The sequence below is a fragment of the Hemitrygon akajei genome, chromosome 5, assembly GCF_048418815.1.
Source record: "Hemitrygon akajei chromosome 5, sHemAka1.3, whole genome shotgun sequence".
NCBI lineage: Eukaryota > Metazoa > Chordata > Chondrichthyes > Myliobatiformes > Dasyatidae > Hemitrygon > Hemitrygon akajei.
Window position 1 is genome coordinate 5,239,575 of NC_133128.1, and position 21,725 is coordinate 5,261,299.

Below are 21,725 nucleotides of genomic sequence, written 5' to 3' on the forward strand. Positions count from 1 at the left end.
AACACACTCTGGCAGATACCTGCCACAATGTGGCATCACCTCCCCCCACCCCCCCTAAACTTCCCTAGAGTCGCCTTAAAATGATGTACCATTGTATTAGCAATTTTTGCCCTGGGTAAAAGGTGCTGGGTGTCCGCTCTATCTGTGCCTCTTATCTTGTACATCTTTATCAAGTCACCTGTCATTGTCCTTCATTTCAAAAAGAAAAACTGTAGCTTGCTGAACCTCTCCTCATAAGATACGCTTTTAATCCTGGTACAGCTCCTCTGCATCCCCTCATAAACTTCCACATCCTGCCTATAATATTCTTCCCACATTCCCATCATATTCCCCCAGATCTTACCATTCACCTTAATTCGAGAGCCAATCAATACCTAGGCTACTGTTGGATTCTGACGTTTTTGATTCAAGGTTCTTTTCGAAAAGAGACATCAAACTTGTTGCTTCACGGTCGTTTTATTAAGAGTTGATAAAACAGAGGGATGTTGAAACAGTGATAGGAGATGAAGAAAGTAGAAACTAAAGATGGTGCCTAGCACAAAGCAGCTGTTTTTTTTTACCCAGATAAAACAAAAATCCATTCAAATCTGTATATAAGAGACAACCAATTAGAAAGTACTTACTTGAATACTGCAGTTCCAAGTTAAGCAATGAGAAAACAATTATTCAAGTAATGCAGAACAAAGAAACTTCCAAAGTTTTCCAGAATTATACTTTGTAAACTTTGCAGAGGCATATTAAGCTATTGGGTGGCAGGGTGGAGATATATCTTTATCAAAGGAGGGATAAGGCGCTCCTTCCCTTCGCGAGCCTCTAGTCACCTTTGTGCAAGGTGTAGCACCTGCTTAGCCCCCGATCAGGGTCACATGGGAGCAGGTGGTGGATATCTCAAGTCCTGGTTATGCGACGACTGTCGCCGGGCAGACAATCTCTGAAGAGTATTGACGATGGCTGGGGTCACCCATCTTGTAAAGACACGGCCCAGAAGAAGGCAATCACAAACCAGTTCTGTAGAAACAATTGCCAAGAATAATGATGGTCATGGAAAAACCATGATCGCCCACGTGATATATTACATGGCACATAATGATGATGAAGATGATGATATATGTAAGAGCTACTTAAAATACAAGCAGATAATTAGTTATTAAACTGCAAAGAAAATAATTAAACAGCCTAATCTAAGAATCAAACAGTTGGATCCAACACTACTAGCCTGCACACACAAAATGCTGGTGGAACGCAGCAGGCCAGGCAGCATCTATAGGAAGAAGTACAGTCGACATTTCGGGCCGAGACCCTTCGTCAGGACTAACTGAGAGAAGAGATAGTAAGAGATTTGAAAGTGGGAGGGGAAGGGGGAGGGGGAGATCCGAAATGATAGGAGAAGACCGGAGGGGGAGGGATGAAGCCAAGAGCTGGAAAGGTGATTGGCAAAAGGGATACACAGCTGGAGAGGGAGAGGATCATGGGATGGGAGGCCTAGGGAGAAAGAAAAGGGCAGGGGAGCACCAGAGGAAGATGGAGAGCAGGCAAGGAGTGATTGTGAGAGGGACAGAGTGAGAAAAAGAGAGAGAAAAGAAAAAAGGAAAATAATAAATAAATAAATAAATAAATACATAGATAAGGGATGGAGTGAGAAGGGGAGGGGGGCATTAACGGAAATTAGAGAAATCAATGTTCATGTCTGCGCATCTTTGAGATATAGTATAAAGCTGTATTACCAGAAGGATACCTACATGGTTAGAGGGAGAATGTGCAAACTCCACACAGACAACACCCATGGTGTTGTAATCTCCACCGTGCATCTATAGAATTTTGTCGATATTTTAGATGACATATCAAATCTGCACAAATTTCCAAGAAAGTCAAAGCACTGTTCTGTGTACTTTGAAATAGCAGTTACATGCTGGCCCCAGGACTGCTCCTCTGATACAGTAACACCCAGGAATTTAAAGTTACTGACCATCAGATTCAAATTTAGATTTGATTATTATGCATCATTTGCATTAATTACGTAGAAGATAGACCAGTACAGCTCAGGAACAGGCCCTTCGGCCCACAGTTGTGTGCTGAACCAATTAAATTAATCATCAAATGGTTAACTCAACTAACCACTCTGCGTACACAATGTCCGTACCCTTCTATTTCCTCACACTCATGTGCCTATCTAAATGTCTCTTAAAGCCCTTAATGTATCTGCCTCTATTGATTAACAACCAACACAACCCAAGGATCTGCTGGGGGCAGCCCGCAAGTCTCACCAGAGGTTCTGGCACCAACATGTCATGCCCCCAGTGATCAGCACAGCAATAATAACAGGAGAACAACAGCAATAGTAAGACATGCCCTGTCCCCACCCTCCTTCGCTCTCTTTCACATATGCACACACAGGCAGTCCTCCAACCCAAGGACAGCAGTCTCTGGGCACCCAGCCTCAAGTGAGTTTGTGGACTTGCAGAAACTGACCTGGGTCTCTGGAGTGGCTCTACCCGCTGTGGCACTTTGGGGTGGTTAGCACAATGCTTCGCAGTACCAGTGGCCCGGGTTCGATTCCCGCCACCGTCTGTAAGGACTTTGCATGTCCTCCCGTGACCTTGTGGGTTTCCTCCCGCATTGCAAAACTGTACTGGTTAGTAGGTTAGTGGGTTGTTGTAAATTGTCGCATGATTAGACTAGGGTTAAATCAGGGTTTTTTGAGCAGTGCGGTTGGAAGGGCCTATTCCACGCTGTATCTCAACAAGTCAATCAAGATAATTTAAAAACATTAAAGTATAAATCTAAGTTGCTGCTTTTGAAAAAGACTAGTGATATTTTTCTGCTTTCCCTCAGGTATTTTCTGGTTTATACCCTGCATTGATACCTTTCACGTTGTTGATCTGAGGACCGTGTCATTCTCCGTACCTCCTCAAGAGGTACGTACAACGGATTCTTGCTGCCCGTGTTGCTGGGGAGACTGGGTAGCAGTCAATCCAATAATAATGAGGGCTTTCCATCGATAGTTTGAGGAAATTGATCAATGCCAATACTATAAAACATTGTCCAATCTCTACAATAAACACTGAAGAATCCGTGGTTTGGAGGTTAACAGGACACAGGCAAAAGTCAAAATCAGGATCACAATCAGGTTTATTATCACTCACATATATTGTGAAATGTGTTGTTTTGCAGCCGTGCTACAGTGCAATGTGTAAAAAAATTACTCCGTTGCAATAAGAATTATTTTTAAAAATGTAGTGTGAAAAGAGAACATGAAGTGAGGAAGTGTTTATGGACTCAATGTCCATTCAGAAATCTGAAGGCAGAGGGGAAGAAGCTGTTCCTAAATCATTGAATGCGTGTCTTCCGGCTCCTGTACCTCCTCTCTGACAGTGGTACTGAGAAGAGGGCATGTCTTGGGTGATGGGGCTCCCAAGAGGGTTCAGCCTTTTTGAATTGTCGCCTTTTGAAGATATCCTTGATGGTGGGTAGATTGTGCCTATGATGGAGCTGACTGGGTCAATGACCCTCTGCAGCTTTTCCCAATTCTGTGCAGTGGAGCCTCCACACCAGACAGTGACACAGTCAGTCAGAATGCTCACCACGGTGCATCTGTACAAATATGCCAGCGTTTTTTGGCGACATACCAAATGATGGTATGTCATTTCTCCAGAGTAGTGACGTATCCTGGAGAAATGTAAATGAGATAATTAAATAATAATCCTCTTTGAATATTTACTGTTTACTAGTTAAAAATTATATTGCAGTTGTTGTGGGGGGAGGGGTGTAGAAAACATTTGATTGACAGTGTGGCATCATCCAGTCAGCTAAGCTTGAGACCAGCAGGCTCCTGAACCAGTGTGGATAACTTCACTCAGCACAGCTCCGAACTGATTCAACAGCCTCCACACTCTCTTTCAAGGATGCTACCAATTACGTTATCAGTATTACCTATCTATCTATCTATCTATCTATCTATCTATCTATCTATCTATCTACTTTTATTTATTTGTATTTGCACAGTTTGTATTTTGCATATTGGCTGTAGTTTTGTATTGGTTCTATTGTATTTCTTTGTTCTACTGTGAATGCCCACAAGAAAATAAATTTCAGGGTTGTATATGGTGACATATATATAATTTGAATATGAATTTACTTTGAGCTTTGAACAAAAGGTTTCTTCACATTCTGATTGGCTGTAGGAAGGAGGACAGTGTGGTGCAAACTATGTAAACTCCCAGAATGCAAACAACCAATTTAATAAGTGTGAAATATATCATCTGCCAGGGATTTCCTCACTAATGATCAGAGATGGGTCTCCCTTTTTAGTGGTTTGACTTGAGAGTCACTGACTCCTGCAATTTAGTATTGGAGTTTGTGTGGGGCTATTGATAGAACAGAAACAGTATGACACAGACTCAACCTGCTGTCACCTAATGGTCTAGTTTTAATAGTGTATGGGGGAGCACCTCATGGGTGGGAAGAGTTGTGTGAGAGAGTGATTGGCTTGTCCTTTGAAGCTCAGAAGAGGTTTCAGCTTCTCATAGACTCCCGCTTAGTCCTTGCCTTTATAGGGACATCTCCAGAACAGAAAATGAGGAACGATTTCTTTAGCCAGAGGGTGGTCAATCTTGTGGAATTTGTTGCCACAGATAGCTGTGGAGGTCAAGTCACTGGGTGTATTTAGGAGATTGAAAGATTCTTGATTGATAAAGGTTACAGGGAGAGGTAGGAGAAAGGGGTGGAAATGAAATTCAGCCATGATTGAATGGCAGAGCAGACCGATGGGCTGAATGGCCTAATTCTGCTTGATATTTTATGTTCTATGATCTTGCCTGTCAGCATTTTTATCCACCAGAATTAAACAGTCTCTAAGGTTTGGTCATGGGCTTCCTTATGCTTGAAGACCAGGAAGGTTCAGCCACACCTCAGTATGTCTCTTGTCAAATTGTTAATCTTACAACAGCTGAGCAGGTTTGTCTCAGTGTTTCCCTCTTCTGCTCCACCCCAGAACAGCCCATTCTGCAGAGACCTGAGTACACTGCTGTTAGGGACCTTGACGAACACCATTAAAATCAAAGTCTAATTATACTTATTATCCAAGAATGTATGTGTTACCATATACTACCTTACAGTCATTTACTGGAAAGTGAAAAAATACAATAGAACTCATGAAAATTACATATATATATAAACAAAGACTATAAACAACCAGTGTACAAAAGATAAACTATGAAAATTAAAAAAAACCTCAGAGCACGAGTTGCGGAATCCTTGAAAGTGAGTCTGTAGGTTGTGGAATCAATTCAGAGTTGAGGTGAGCGAAGTTATTCACACTGGTTCAGCAGCCTGATGATTGAAAGGTAACCACTGTTCCTGAACACAAGAGATGCAGATGCTTTAAATCCAGAGTAATACTCATAAAATGCTGGAGGAACTCAGCAGGTCAGGCAGCATCTATCAAAAGGAATAAAGAGTTGATGTTATGGGCCAAGACCCTTCATCAGGACTGGAGTTTAGAACTGCTCCTGAATCTGGTTGCATGGGACCTAAGAACGTGGTGGTGTGAGACCTAGGCTCCTGTATCTCCTTCCCAATGGCAGCAGTGAGAAGAGAGTATGGTCTGGTTGGTAGGGGTTTTTGATGATGGATGTTGCTTTCTTGTCACAATGTTCTACATAAATGTATGCTATGGAGGACTTTGCATAGGATGGACTGGGTTGTTTCCACCACTTTCTGTAGACTTTTCTGTTTCTGGGAATTGGTGATTCCATAGAAGGCCATGATGCATGCTGGAAGACCAGGAAGGTTCAGCCAGAACTCTGAGTGTCTCTTATCAAGTTATTAATCTTCCAGCAGCTACAAAGTTTGTTTTAATGTGTCCCTCCAGAACACACCAAACAGTTGTATTATAGCCTTGACGAAATACATTTTTCAGACCATTCTGACTAAAGCACCCGTCACAAGGGGACGGCAAAGGTCTCATTCCCAATACAGCCACACCGTGGCTAGGGTTGGTGACACTGAGACTTCACTTACATTTGATGCTGGTTGACCATCTCCATATGTTGGGTGGGTGTGGAATGAGGGATGTAGATTGGCTCATTGGAAGACATCCTAGAGCAGACGTCCATTGAGAAGAAGGTATATATCGGTGATGGAAGCCCGTTACATCCTGGCTCAGGGTTTACTGGTGTGACCAGGATACGGATAGTATTGTACCATCACCTTGACAGGGTGGCTGTTCTTCACAAGTTTTGGGTTGGTGAAGAATGTACCTGGGATTCCCTCTCTCAAGAAATGGCAAATTATTGGAGATTGGTCTGCCTGTATAGAGGAGATCTCACGGGTCTGAGATGAGTGTCCTTGACCCCTGTTGCTTATAGTTGGACCGATTCATATTGATGTGCTGAATACATAGAGTGATCACCGTACCCCCTCCTCCATTCCATTTCGTAAATACATAGTGATCACCCGACACACTCATTTTGTCACACTCTCACCTCCACCGTCCGCAAACCTAGATTCCTGCCCCCTTGATTAACTCATATTTCCTCTAGGGTGTGATCCTCCTTTGTTTTACAGAATTGAGGCACTGCTCTAGTTTCCAGTATTTGCCTTGGGTTCTTCAACAGGACTGATCTGCCTGTGACCTACGTTTTATTGATGTGAAGTTGGTCCAACAAGCAAGGATGTTTGAGATTGTCATGGTTGCCTGAGCCTAAGAAATGAAAGGAGACTGATGTCAATTGAAAGCTGAGATGGATTGCTCATAGCTTTGGAGCACAGTTTAAAATTTCTCCACCCAGAGGGTTGTGAGAGTCCATGAGAGCTCGATTTCACTGCTTAAGAGAAGTTTGGATAGGTATATGGATGGTAGGGATTTGGAAAGGTATAGTTCCTGTAGAGTTTAAATTGTTCAGCACAGCCTAGAAGGATCAAAAGGTCTGTTTCTATGTTGTTCTTTTCTATGACTCTACAACAGAACATTACAGCACAGTAAAGCCTCTATAGCTGACAATCTGGTGCTAACCCTTTAACCTACTCTAAGATCAATCTAACCCTTCCCTCTTACATATCTCTCTATTTTTCTATCAGCTATGTGCCTACCTAAGAACTTCTTAAATGTCCCTAATGTATCTGCCTGTATCACCAGTTAAATGCCCCTGGTGTATTTGCCTCTACTACCCCAGCTGGCAGTGCATTTCAAGCACCCACACTCTGTGTGTTTAAAAAAACCCTTTAGTTGCTGCCTGACCCAATGAGTTCCTCCAGTTCTTTATGGAAAACCCGAATGCCATCACAATCCTTATCCCATTTCACTCAGCACTTGGTGTCCATACATTGTCCTTCACTTAGAGTTTGTTCCGACAATTTTATCTTTTGTTGAACATCCTGTTAAGTGCAGGTTCTAGTCCTTGGCACTAGTTTTCAACTATCAATTAATCAGTTGACCTGCTAAATGAGCCTCATTGCTGGCCCCAACGTATCAATGCAATCACAAATAAGGCATGTCAGCGACTATATTTCATTAGGAATTTGAGGAGGTTTGGTATGTCACCGAAGATACTAACAAATTTCTACAGAAGAACCATGGAGACCATTCTGACCGGTTGCATCACAGTCTGGTACGGAGGGGCCACTGCACTGGATCGGAAAAAGCTGCAGAGGGTTGTAAACTCCATCATGGGCACTAGCCTCCCCACCACTGAGGACACCTTCAAGACCTGATTATGATTCTTGTTCTGGTTCTGAAACTGGCTGTGATTCTAATTCAGATTCAATTCTGATTTGTTTCTGATTGCAGGTCTTGTCGAAAGACTCTGTGGCAGTTATGGTGGATGCTATTGTCTACTATCGCATCTTCGATCCTGTGAGGTCAGTCACTAGAGTGAATAATGTTTCAAATGTTACTCACCTGCTAGCTCAGACGACCCTGCGCAACATACTGGGCACCAGAAACCTGTCGGACATTGTATCCGAGCGGGAGAACATGGCGCAGCAGATGGAGGTATGTTCTGAGCAAAGTGCACCAAGCTACCAACCCAGGCAAAGAAAATTCACCTCACCCTCAGCCCTTGACATACCACTAACACATAACACACCGTCTGTCATAGAGTTATAGAACACCACGCACAGAAACAGACCCTTTAGTCCATGTCAAACTGTTGCTCTGCTTAATCCTATTGGCCTACACCTGGACCATAGCCCTTCATACCCCTCCCATCCACGTATTTATCCAAACTTAAATATTGTAATCGAACCCACATCCACTACTTCCACTGAGCGAAGAAGTTCCATCTTATCTTCCCCTTAAACATGTCATCTTTTGCCCTTAACCCAATGACCTCTAGTTCTAGTCTCACCCAACCTCAGTGTATAAAAGCCTGCTTTCATTTACCCTAAATAAACCCCTTATAATTTTGTATACAGGGATGCTAGAAAGTTTGTGAACCTTTTAGCATTTTCTCTATTTCTGACCTAAAATGTGATTAGATCTTCAATTAAGTCCTAAAACTAGATAAAGAGAACCCAATTAAATAAATAACACAAAAATTATATTTGTTCATTTATTTATTAAGAAAAACATTCCAATATTACATGTATTTGTTGGAAAAAGTACGTAAACTTTTGCTTTCAGTAACTGGTGTGACTCCCTTGTATAGCAATAACTTCAACCAAGTGTTTTCAGTAACTGTTGATCATCCTGCACATCATCTTGGAGGAATTTTAGACATTCTTCCATATAAAACTGTTTCAGTTCGTCAGTATTTCTGGGATATCTTGCATGAACAACCCTTTTCAGGTCATGCCACAGCATCTCAATTGGATTAAGATCTGGACTCATAGTTGACCATTTCAGAACACAAATTTTCTTCTTTTTAAACCATTCTGTTATTGATTTACTTATGTGTTCTGTATCATTGTCTTGTCGCATCATACAACTTCTATTAAGCTTCAGGTGACGGACCGCTATGCTGTAAAATGTCTTGATACAATTTTGAATTCATTGTTCCCTCAATGATTGCAAGCTGTCTAGGTCCCGAGGCGGCAAAGCAGCCCAGAACCATATTGCTCCTTCCACCATGCTTCACTGTTGGGATGGGGTTTTGGTGTTGGTGTGCAATGCCCTTTTCCCTCCAAACAAAGCAGTGTGCATTTCTGCCATGAAGTTAAACTTTTGACTCATATATCCATAGAATATTGTCCCAGAAGTGTTGTGAAACATCCAGGTGGTCTTTGCAAACTTGTATCATGCAGCAATTTTTTTTTTCTGAAGAGCAGTGGTTTCCTCCTTGGTATCCTTCCAAGGACACAACTCTTGTTTCATGCTTTTCTTATAGTGGACACATGAACACAGAGTTTAACAAGTTCTGGAGATTTCTACAAGTCTTTTGCTGTTACCTTTGGGTTGTTTTTCACCTCCTTCAGCATTGCACGTTGTGCTCTTGTTGTGATCTTTGCAGGATGTCCACTCCTACAGAGAGTGGCTACAGTACTGAATTTCCTCCATTTGGAGACAATTTCTCTTACTGTGGGCCGATGAACACTCAGGTCTTTAGAAATGCTTTTGTAGCCTTTTCCAGTTTCATGCATCTCTACAGTTCTTCTTCTAAGTTCCTCTGAAAGTTGTTTTGATCGTGGCATGGTGTACATAAACAGATCTTTCTTGAGAAACACAGTAACCTGACTTTGTATAATTCTAACTTATAATTCCAACGTGTAATTCTCCATAACTTCCGCCACCTCCAACGGGATCCCACTACCAAACACATTTTTCCCTCCCCCCCTTTTTCTGCTTTTCGCAGGGATCGCTCCCTACGCGACTCCCTTGTACACTCGTCCCCCCCATCCCTTCCCACCGATCTCCCTCCTGGCACTTATCCTTGTAAGCAGAACAAGTGCTACACCTGCCCTTACACTTCCTCCCTCACCACTATTCAGGGCCCCAGACAGTCCTTCCAGGTGAGGCGACACTTCACCTGTGAGTCGGCTGGTGTGGTATACTGCGTCCGGTGCTCCCGGTGTGGCCTTTTATATATTGGTGAGACCCGACGCAGACTGGGAGATCGTTTCGCTGAACACCTACGCTCGGTCTGCCAGAAAAAGCAGGATCTCCCAGTGGCCACACATTTTAATTCCACGTCCCATTCCCATTCTGATATGTCTATCCATGGCCTCCTCTATTGTCAAAATGAATCCAAACTCAGGTTGGAGCAACAACACCTTATATACCGGCTGGGTAGCCTCCAACCCGATGGCATGAACATTGACTTCTCTAACTTCCGTTAATGCCCCTCCTCCCCTTCTTACCCCATCCCTGACATATTTAGTTGTTTGCCTGTTCTCCATCTCCCTCTGGTGCTTCCCCCCCCTTTCTTTCTCCCGAGGCCTCCTGTCCCATGATCCTTTCCCTTCTCCAGCTCTGTATCACCTTTCCAGCTCTTAGCTTCATCCCACCCCCTCCGGTCTTCTCCTATCATTTCGCATTTCCCCCTCTCCCCACTACTTTCAAATCTCTTACTATCTTTCCTTTTGGTTAGTCCTGACGAAGGGTCTCAGCCCGAAACGTCGACAGCACTTCTCCCTATCAATGCTGCCTGGCCTGCTGCATTCCACCAGCATTTTGTGTGTGTTGTTGTAACCTGATTTTGTGTGTCTTTTTTATAGGGCAGGACATCTCTACAGCCCACACCTCCAATCTCAACACCTGACTCTAAATAGCTTTTGTAGAAGACATTACCCCAAAGGCTCACGTACTTTTTTGAATCTGGACTGTGATTATTTAAGTGTACTCAGTAATGATGAGGAGAGGTAGAATTGTTTGAGTGTTATTAGTTCAGGCAGACTGTGTTTGTCTATTATTGTGACTTAGATGACAATCAGACCACATTTTATGAGTAATTAATGCAGAAAACCAAGTCATTGCAAAGGGTTCACAAACATTTTTCTTGCAACAGTACCTCTATCAAATCTCCCCCCAATCACCTATGATTCAGGGAATAAAGTCGTACTCCATTCAATCTTTCCGAATAACGCAGGTCCAGAACTGCCACTCAATGGATGTATGTTTGTTTTTCACACCATTCTCTGTAAACTCTAGAGACTGTTGTGTGTGAAAATCCCAGGAGATCAGCAGTTTCTGAGATACCCAAACCACGCCTTCTGGCACCAACAACCATTCCACGGTCAAAGTCACTCAGTTCACATTTCTTCCCCATTTTAATGTTTGGTCAGAACAATAACTGAACCTTTTGACCAGCTCTGCATGTTTTTGTGCATTGAGTTGCTGCCACGTGTTTGGCTGATTAGATATTTGCATAAACGAGCAGGTGTACAGGTGTACCTAATAAAGTGGCCATTGAGTGTAGTTCTCAATTTAACATCTCACCGTTGCTGTTGTCACTTGGGCCAATGGCTGGGGAGAACACATGGCTCCCCCCTCCCCGAAATGAATGCTTTGCCCTTACCTCAGGATCTCTTATTCGAAGCATCGAAGGAGTGGGGCATCAAGGTGGAGCGTGTGGAATTCAAGGACGTGAAGCTGCCGGTGGGACTGCAGAGAATGATGGCTGCAGAGGCTGAAGCTGTGAGGGATGCCAGGGCAAAGGTGAGTGTGCTCAGGCATTAGACCATAAGACTATAGGACATTGGAGCAGGATTGGTGTGAGTGTACTGGCAACAGGATGATTGGTCTCCGATGGGAGACTGTGTGTGTTGCAGTGAGTGACTCTCCTCCTGAAACCCCAACGCCTTTGAACCATAAATCAGCCAGAAGTCGAGTGTTATAGAGATCATAAGACCATAAGATACAGGAATATAATTAGGCATTCAGCCCAATGAGTCGTGGCTGAATTACTATCCCTCCCAATCCCATTCTCTTGCTTTCTCCATATGGCCCCTGATGCCCTTACTAATCAAGAACCTGTCAACCTCCACTGTAAATCTACACAATGACTCAGCCTCCACAGACGTCTGTGGCAACAAATTCCACAGATTCACTACCCTCTGGCTAAAGAAATTACTCCTCATCTCTGCTCTAAAGGGATGTCCTTCATCTCTGAGCTGTGCTCCCCACGGTCGGAAACATTCTCTCCATGTTCACTCAATGTAGGCCTTCCACTGTTCGATAGGTTTCAATGAGATCCCCCCTCATTCTTCTAAACTCCAGTGATGACAGCCCAGAGCCATCAAACGCTCCTCATATGTTAATCCTGGGCACATTATCCAATCCCTTCACTGGGCATGTCTGCCTGGGGTCTCATCACCACACAGTGCTGGCTTAATTGAAAGGGTTAGATAAGAAAGAGGAAGGAAAGTTGTTTGCACTAGTAAGTGAGACTAGAACTCAGAACATAGAGCACAGAACATAGAACATTACAGCACAGTACAGGCCTTTTGGTCCACAATGTTATGCTGACCCTTTAACCTACTCATAGAATAATCTAGCCCTGCCCTCTCACACGTGTTTCTCCCGGCTGCTCCTGTTTCCTCCCTGTCCTAAGTATGAGTTGATAGATCATCTGTGTGTAGATGGCAGGAGAATGAGTGCAGGGTTGTTGGGTGCATGAAGGAGAGTGAGTCACAGGGAGATTAGTCGGGCAAATGAGACTATCGGGAATCCCCTGAGAACCAGCATTTACTCAATGGGCCGAATTGCCTCTTACATTGTGAAACAACGAGGCTTATGCAGATGTGTGGAGATGGTTGCACAAGATCTTGATGAAATGTAATGTACTGTTGCTCCTGGTTCTGTTTCTTTATCTGCTTCTGATAAAGAAACATTTCATCACTGCACGGTAGTGTAGTGGTTAGCATAACAATATTGCAGCACCAACAACCCAGCCTTAGCTCACTCAACATGACCTTCTGAGACATGCTCTCTAATCCAGGCAGCATCCTGGTGAATCTTCTCTGCACCCTCTCTAAAACCCACATTATTCCTATAATGAGGTGACCGGAACTGAACATAATATTTCAATATTATAGAGCTGCAACATTACCTTATGGCTCTTGAACTCAATCCCCTGACTAAAAGGCCAAGACACCACACGCCTTCTTAACCACTTTATCAACTTATTGATATGGTCCTAAAGTGGTCAAATGGAATTAGCATATATGAGCAAAAAGGTTGACATAGATGTGATGGGCAGAAGGGCCTGTTTCTCTGCTGTACAGCTCCATTGCTCTATACAGGCTGTGTGGGAGGGCAATGTTATGATAGTCATGGGAGATTTTATTCCCACTCACTGCTTCCTACCCATCAGTCAATGCTCTAACCAACTTAGTCACTTTCCTGTAATACTATGGGCTCTTAACTTGGTAGGCAGCCTCATGTGTGGCACCTTGTCAAAAGCCTTCTGAAAGTCCAAGTACGAATACAACATCCACTGCATCTCCTTTATCTATCCTACTTGTAATCTTCTCAAAGAATTCCAACAGGTTTGTCAGGCAGCATTTTTCCTGAAGGAAACCATGCTGACTTTATACTATCTTGTCTTGTGTCACCAAGTACTCCATCACCTCATACTTAATAATTGACTTTGACATCTTCCCAACCACTGAGGGAACTGGTTAGGCTAACTGGTCTATAATTTCCTTTCTGCTGCCTTCCTCCTTTCTTAAAGAGTGGAGTGACATTTGTAATTTTCCAGTCCTCTGGCACCATGCCAGAGTCCAATGATTTTTGAAAGATCATTTCTAATGTCACCACAATCTCTAATGCTGTCTCCTTCAGTCCATCTGGTCCAGGTGACTTATGTACTTTTAGGTCTTTCAGCTTTTTGAGCACCTTCTCTCTTGTCATAGTAACTGCACTCACTTCTCTTCGTTCACACACTACAACATCAGGCATCCTGCTAGTGTCTTCCACAGTGAAGACTGATGCAAAATACTTATTTAGTTCATCAGCCATCTCCTTGTGCCCCATTATTATTTCTCCAACCTCATTTTCTAGCAGTCCTATATCCACTCTCATTTTTCTTTTATTTTTAACATACTTGAAAAAATTTTTACTATCTTCTTTGATATTATTTGCTAGCTTGCTTTCATTATTCATCTTTTCCCTTCTAATGATTTTTTTAGTTGCTCTCTGTAGGTTTTTAAAAACTTCCCAATCTCTATCTAATTTTAGCTTTGATATATGCCCTCTCTTTTGCTTTTACCATAGATGTGACTTCCCTTCTCAGCCATGGTTGTACTATTTTACCTTTGAGTATTTCTTCATTTTTGGAATACACATGTCCTGCACCTTCCTCATTTTTCCCAGAAACGCACACCATTGCTGCTCTGCTGATATCCCTGCCTGCAGCTCTTTAAGAAGTGAAGGTAGAAACAGGATGATTTGGCAGATAAATGCGTGGCTGAGAAGCTGGTGCAGGGGGCAGGGCTTCAGGTTCTTGGATCATTGGGATCTCTTCTGGGGGAGGTATGACCTGTTCAAAAGGACTCGGTTGCACCTGAACCCGAGGGGGACCAATATTCTCACGGGCAGGTTTGTTAGAGCTGCTGGGGAGGGTTTAAACTAATTTGGCAGGGGCATGGGAACTGGAGTGAAGGGACTCAGGATAGGATGGATGGTAAAAAAGCAAAGATAGTGTGTAGTCAGCCTGTTAAGAATACATAAGAACATAAAAACATAAGAGATAGGAGCAGGAGTAGGCCAATCGGCTCCTCAAGCCTGCTCCGCCATTCAACAAGATCATGGCTGATCCAATCTTAACTCTAGTTTTCACCGAATCCCACAAGGCAGCATTGCCAACCAACAGGACACCATGCCGCCCATTTTATTTTATTATTCATCCTGCCCAAACCCATGTGATCACCCGGGGAAAAAAAACCGAGTTGCCAATTGAGGAGAAAAAATCTGGAAAATTCCTCTCTATCCAGGCTATTGAAAACTGGTCCAGGAGATCACATGGCTGATCTAAACCTAGCCTCATGTCCACTTACCTGCTCGCTCACCGTATCCCCTAATGCCATTTTTATCCAGGAAAATGTCTATCTCCATTTTGAATTTATTGAGTGTAGTAGCTTCCACAGCTCTCTGGGGCAGTAAATTCCACAGCCCCACTACCCTCTGAGTGAAGAAATTTCTCCGCATCTCAGTCCTGGAATGGCATCCCCTTATTTTAAGATTATGCCCCCTAGTCCTAGTTTCACCCATCATTGGGAACATTCTCCCCGCATCCACCCAATCAAGCCCCTTCACAATCTTATATGTTTCAATAAGATCGCCTCTCATTCTTCGGAACTCCAATGAATAGAGTCCCAATCTATTCAACCTCTCATCATACATCAACCCACCCATCCCCGGAATTAACCTAGTGAACCTTCTCTGCACTGCCTCGAGAGCCAGTATGTCCTTTCTTAAATATGGACACCAGAACTGCACGCAGTACTCCAGGTGTGGTCTCACCAATACCCGGTACAACTGCAGTAAGACCTCCCTGTTCTTATACTCCATCCCCCTAGCAATAAAAGCCAGCATTCCATTGGCCTTCTTGACTACCTGCTGCACTTGCATACTAACTTTTTGTGTTTCCTGCACCAGGACCCCCAGATCCCTTTGCACAGAAGCACTTTCCAGTTTCTCTCCATTTAGATAATAACTTGCTCTATTATTTTTCCTGCCAAAGTGCAAGACCTCACACTTGTCAGTATTATATTTCATCTGCCAAATGTCTGCCCAATCACTCAGCCTATCTATGTCCCCCTGCAGGGTTTCAATGTCCTCCGCACTCATTACACTCCCTCCCATCTTTGTGTCATCAGCAAACTTCGATATGTTGCACTTAGTCCCTTTCTCCAAATCATTAAAGATTGTAAAGAGTTGGGGTCCCAACACCGACCCCTGCGGAACACCACTAGTCACCAACTGCCAGTCTGAGAATAAACCATTTATCCCAACTCTCTGTTTTCTGTTAGAAAGCCAATCCTCCACCCTTGCCAGAATATTATCCCCAATCCCATGATTTTTTACTTTAAGTAATAATCTTTGGTGTGGCACCTTGTCAAATGCCTTTTGGAAGTCCAAATACACCACATCCACTGGTTCCCCTTTATCTACCCTATATGTTATGTCCTCAAAGAACTCCAACAAATTTGTCAAACATGACTTCCCTTTTGTAAAACCATGCTGACTTTGTCCTATTAAGCTATGTTTATCCAAATGCCCTGTTACTGTTTCCTTAATTATCAATTCCAACATTTTGCCAACCACAGATGTTAGGCTAACTGGCCTATAATTCCCAGCCTTCTGTCTATTGCCCTTTTTAAATAAAGGAGTTACATTAGCATTTTTCCAATCTGCCGGGACCATTGCCGAGTCCATCCACAATCTCGACCGCCACTTTCCTTAAGACCCTAGGATGCAAGCCATCCGGTCCAGGGGATTTATCCACCTTCAGTCCCATTAATTTATCAAGTACCATTTCCTTGGTGATTTGAATCGTAGTTAGCTTCTCTCCCCCTAGAGCCCCCTGTTTATCCAGTGTTGGGATATTTTGAGTGTCCTCTACTGTAAAAACGGATACAAAATATTTGTTCAGCGTTTCCGCCATCTCCATGTCCCCTACCATTAATTTCCCGGTCTCATCTTCTAGGGGACCAACATTTACTTTAGCCACCCTTTTTCTTTTTATGTAACTATAAAAACTCTTACTATCTGCTTTTATGTTTTTCGCCAATTTACTTTCATAATCTATCTTCCCCTTCTTAATCAATCTTTTTGTTATTTGCTGCTGATCTTTAAAAGCTTCTCGATCTTCAATCTTCCCACTAGATTTAGCTACCTTATATAACTTTCTTTTTAGTCGTATACTTTGCTTTATTTCTTTACTTAGCCACGGATAACTATTTTTTCTTTTACACCCTTTTTTCTTCAGTGGAATATATTTTTCTTGATAGTTGTAAAATAACTCCTTAAATATACACCACTGATCAAGTACCGATCTACCCTTTAATCTATTTTCCCAATCCATCTTAAGCAATTCCGCTCTCATACCATCATAGTCTCCTTTATTTAAGCTCAGTACGCTTGTTTGAGATCCAACCCTCTCATCCTCTAATTGAATATGGAATTCGACCATGTTATGGTCACTCATTCCAAGGGGATCCTTTACTAGGACATTTTTTATTAGTCCTGTCTCATTACACAGGACCAGATCTAAGACTGCTTGCCCCCTTGTCGGCTCAGTAACTTATTGTTCAAGGAACCCATCCCGAATACACTCAATAAACTCTTCTTCAAGGCTGCCATGTCCGACTTGATTATTCCAGTCAATATGAAAGTTAAAATCCCCCATAATTATAGCTGTTCCCTTATTACAAGCCCCAACTATTTCCTGATTTATGCTCCGACCAACTGAGTTACAGCTGTTTGGAGGCCACTACTCCCACCACTGCTTTTTTCCCTTTACTATTTCTTATTTCTACCCAAATTGTTTCGTTATCCTGATCCTTTGAGCCAATATCATTTCGCTTTATTGCAGTGATTTCTTGCTTTATTAACATAGCCACCCCACCTCCTTTTCCTTCTTGCCTGTCTCTCCTAATTGTCGAATACCCTTGTATGTTTAATTCCCAGTCCTGGTCACCCTGCAGCCATGTTTCCGTAATTGCCACAATATCATAACCATACGTAATTATTTGTACCGTCAACTCATCAATTTTATTCCTAATACTACGTGCATTCAAATAAAGGACTTTCAAATATGTTTGACACTTATTTCCTACCTTTTCCTTTTGTACAACTTTACGCTTATCTCCGTACATTCTTTCCCCTCCTGACACACTCTGTCTTTTTATTCCTCCACTTTTACCTACATCCATTACCTTCTCCATTGTCTTTTTAATTATTTGCTCTCTAGAATCCTCCCCCCCACTAGTTAGTTTAAAGACCTCTCTGCAGCCCTAGTTATATGATTCGCCAGGACACTAACCCCAGCCCGGTTCAGGTGAAGCCCGTCCCTCCGGAACAGTTCTCTCCTGTCCCAGTACTGGTGCCAGTGTCCCAAGAAGCAAAACCCACTTCTCCCACGCCAGTCTTTGAGCCATGTGTTTAACTCCCTAATTTTATTTAACCTAGCCAAATTTGCTCATGGCTCAGGTAATAATCCAGAGATTATTACCCTTGAGGTTCTGTTTTTTAATTTGACCCCTAGCTGCTCATATTCCTGTAACAGAACCTTCTTCCTTGTCTTATCTATGTCATTAGTACCGACATGTACTAAGACAACTGGATCCTCCCCCTCCCACTGCAAGTTTCTCTCCAGTCCAGAAGAGATGTCCTTAACCCCGAAGTTGTAGGGAAGAAGAAAGAAAAGGATAATAAATTTGAATGCATTGCTAGGGATGAAAAGAGAGGAGGAGGTGGAGAGTATCTTAAATGTATCTATTTTAATGCCAGGAGCATTGTAAGAAAGGTGGATGAGCTTAAAGCGTGGATTGATACCTGGAATTATGATGTGGTAGCTATTAGTGAAACATGGTTGCAGGAAGGGTGTGATTGGCAACTAAATATTCCTGGATTTAGTTGCTTCAGGTGTGATAGAGTAGGAGGGGCCAGAGGAGGAGGTGTTGCATTGCTTGTCCGAGAAAATCTTATGGTGGTGCTTTGGAAGGATAGATTACAGAGCTCCTCTAGGGAGTCTATTTGGGTGGAATTGAGGAATGGGAAAGGTGTAGTAACACTGATAGGAGTGTATTATAGGCCATCTAATGGGGAGCGTGAGTTGGAAGAGCAAATGTGTAAGGAGATAGCAGATATTTGTAGTAAACACAAGGTGGTGATTGTGGGAGATTTTAATTTTCCACACATAGATTGGGAAGCTCATTCTGTAAAAGGGCTGGATGGTTTAGAGTTTGTGAAATGTGTGCAGGATAGTTTTTTGCAACAATACATAGAAGTACCGACTAGAGATGGGGCAGTGTTGGATCTCCTGTTAGGGAATGCGATAGGTCAGCTGACAGATGTATGTGTTGGGGAGCACTTCGGGTCCAGTGATCACAATAGCATTAGCTTCAATATAATTATGGAGAAGGACAGGACTGGACCTAGAGTTGAGATTTTTGATTGGAGAAAGGCTAACTTTGAGGAGATGCGCAGGGATTTAGAGAGAGTGGATTGGGTCAAGTTGTTTTATGGGAAGGATGTAATAGAGAAATGGAGGTCATTTAAGGGTGAAATTATGAGGGTACAGAATCTTTATGTTCCTGTTCGGTTGAAAGGAAAGGTTAAAGGTTTGAAAGCGCCATGGTTTTCAAGGGATATTAGAAACTTGGTTCAAAAAAAGAGGGATGTCTACAATAGATATAGGCAGCATGGAGTAAAGGAATTGCTCGAGGAATATAAAGAATGTAAAAGGAAACTTAAGAAAGAGATTAGAAAAGCTAAAAGAAGTTACGAGTTTGGTTTGGCAAATAAGGTGGAAGTAAATCCGAAAGGCTTCTACAGTTATATTAAAAGCAAGAGGATAGTGAGGGATAAAATTGGTCCCTTAGAGAATCAGGGTGGTCAGCTATGTGTGGAGCCGAGGGAGATGGGAGAGATTTTGAACGATTTCTTCTCTTCGGTATTCACTAAGGAGAAGGATATTGAATGGTGTAAGGTGTGGGAAACAAGTAAGGAAGTTATGGAACCTATGACAATTAAAGAGGTGGAAGTACTGGCGCTTTTAAGAAATTTAAAAGTGGATAAATCTCCGGGTCCTGACCGGATATTCCCCAGGACCTTGAGGGAAGTTTGTGTAGAGATAGCAGGAGCTCTGACGGAGATCTTTCAGATGTCATTAGAAACGGGGATTGTGCCGGAGGATTGGCGTATTGCTCATGTGGTTCCATTGTTTAAAAAGGGTTCTAGAAGTAAGCCTGGCAATTATAGACCTGTCAGTTTGACATCAGTGGTGGGTAAATTAATGGAAAGTATTCTTAGAGATAGTATTTATAATTATCTGGATAGACAGGATCTGATTAGGAGTAGCCAGCATGGATTTGTGCGTGGAAGGTCATGTTTGACAAACCTTATTGAATTTTTTGAAGTAGTTACGAGGAATGTTGACGAGGGTAAGGCAGTGGATGTAGTCTATATGGACTTCAGCAAGGCCTTTGACAAAGTTCCACATGGAAGGTTAGTTAAGAAGGTTCAGTCATTAGGTATTAATGCTGGAGTAATAAAATGGATTCAACAGTGGCTAGATGGGAGATGCCAGAGAGTAGTGGTGGATAATTGTTTATCGGGATGGAGGCCGGTGACTAGCGGGGTGCCTCAGGGATCTGTTTTGGGCCCAATGTTGTTTGTAATATACATAAATGATCTGGATGATGGGGTGGTAAATTGGATTAGTAAGTATGCTGATGATACTAAGGTAGGAGGTGTTGTGGATAATGAGGTGAGTTTTCAAAGTTTGCAGGGAGATTTATGCCGGTTAGAAGAATGGGCGGAACGTTGGCAGATGGAGTTTAATGCTGAGAAGTGTGAGGTTCTACATTTTGGCAGGAATAATCCAAATAGAACATACAGGGTAAATGGTAGGGCATTGAGGAATGCAGTGGAACAGAGAGATCTAGGAATAACAGTGCATAGTTCCCTGAAGGTGGAGTCTCATGTAGATAGGGTGGTGAAGAAGGCTTTTGGAACGCTGGCCTTTATAAATCAGAGCATTGAGTACAGAAGTTGGGATGTAATGTTAAAATTATACAAGGCATTGGTAAGGCCAAATTTGGAATATTGTGTACAGTTCTGGTCACCGAATTATAGGAAAGATATCAATAAATTAGAGAGAGTGCAGAGACGATTTACTAGGATGTTACCTGGGTTTCAGCACTTAAGTTACAGAGAAAGGTTGAACAAGTTAGGTCTCTATTCATTGGAGCGTAGAAGGTTGAGGGGGGATTTGATCAAGGTATTTAAAATGTTGAGAGGGATAGATAGAGTTGACGTGAATAGGCTGTTTCCATTGAGAATAGGGGAGATTCAAACGAGAGGACATGATTTGAGAGTTAGGGGGCAAAAGTTTAAGGGAAACACGAGGGGGTATTTCTTTACTCAGAGAGTGATAGCTGTGTGGAATGAGCTTCCTGTAGAAGTAGTAGAGGCCAGTTCAGTTGTGTCATTTAAGGTAAAATTGGATAGGTATATGGACAGGAAAGGAGTGGAGGGTTATGGGCTGAGTGCGGGTAGGTGGGACTAGGTGAGATTAAGAGTTCGGCATGGACTAGGAGGGCCGGAATGGCCTGTTTCCGTGCTGTGATTGTTATATGTTATATGGTCATAACCCTGGCACCAGGCAGGCAACATAGCCTTCGGGACTCTATGTAATAGGTGGATGATAGGACAAAATTGCAGCCAGCAGGTTGAATATCAGTGCTTTAAAGATGCAGAATCAAAAAGCATAACAAATAGAGTACTCACAGTGTTATATCTCAATGCATGGACTGTAAGAAATAAGGTGGATGATCTTGTTCCACTTTTACAGATTGTTGGGTATGATGTTGTGGCCATCACTGAATCATTGTGAAGGATGGTTGTAGCTGGGAGCTGAATGTCCAAGGTTACATGTTGAATTGTTGGGATAGGAAGGTAGGCAGAGGGGGTGGTGTGGCTCTGCTGGTAAAGAATGGCATCAAATCAATAGAAAGATGTGACATAGGATCTGAAGATGCTGAATCTTTGTGGGTTGAGCCCATGGTATTACAGGAAAATTACTAGCATCGTTGGTGCATTATTTGATTGGTAGGAAGCAGCG

At 42.7% G+C, this 21,725-nt stretch overlaps 1 protein-coding gene across 1 annotated transcript in view; it reads left to right on the forward strand.

The window, feature by feature from the left end:
* Nucleotides 1–21,725, forward strand: part of LOC140727460 (stomatin-like) — a 60,660-nt gene that overhangs the window by 36,106 nt on the left and 2,829 nt on the right. The window contains exons 5-7 of the mRNA XM_073044773.1: nucleotides 2,833–2,915; nucleotides 7,787–7,990; nucleotides 11,456–11,590. Coding sequence (XP_072900874.1) covers nucleotides 2,833–2,915; nucleotides 7,787–7,990; nucleotides 11,456–11,590 — 422 coding nt within the window. The remainder of the gene's footprint in view (nucleotides 1–2,832; nucleotides 2,916–7,786; nucleotides 7,991–11,455; nucleotides 11,591–21,725) is intronic.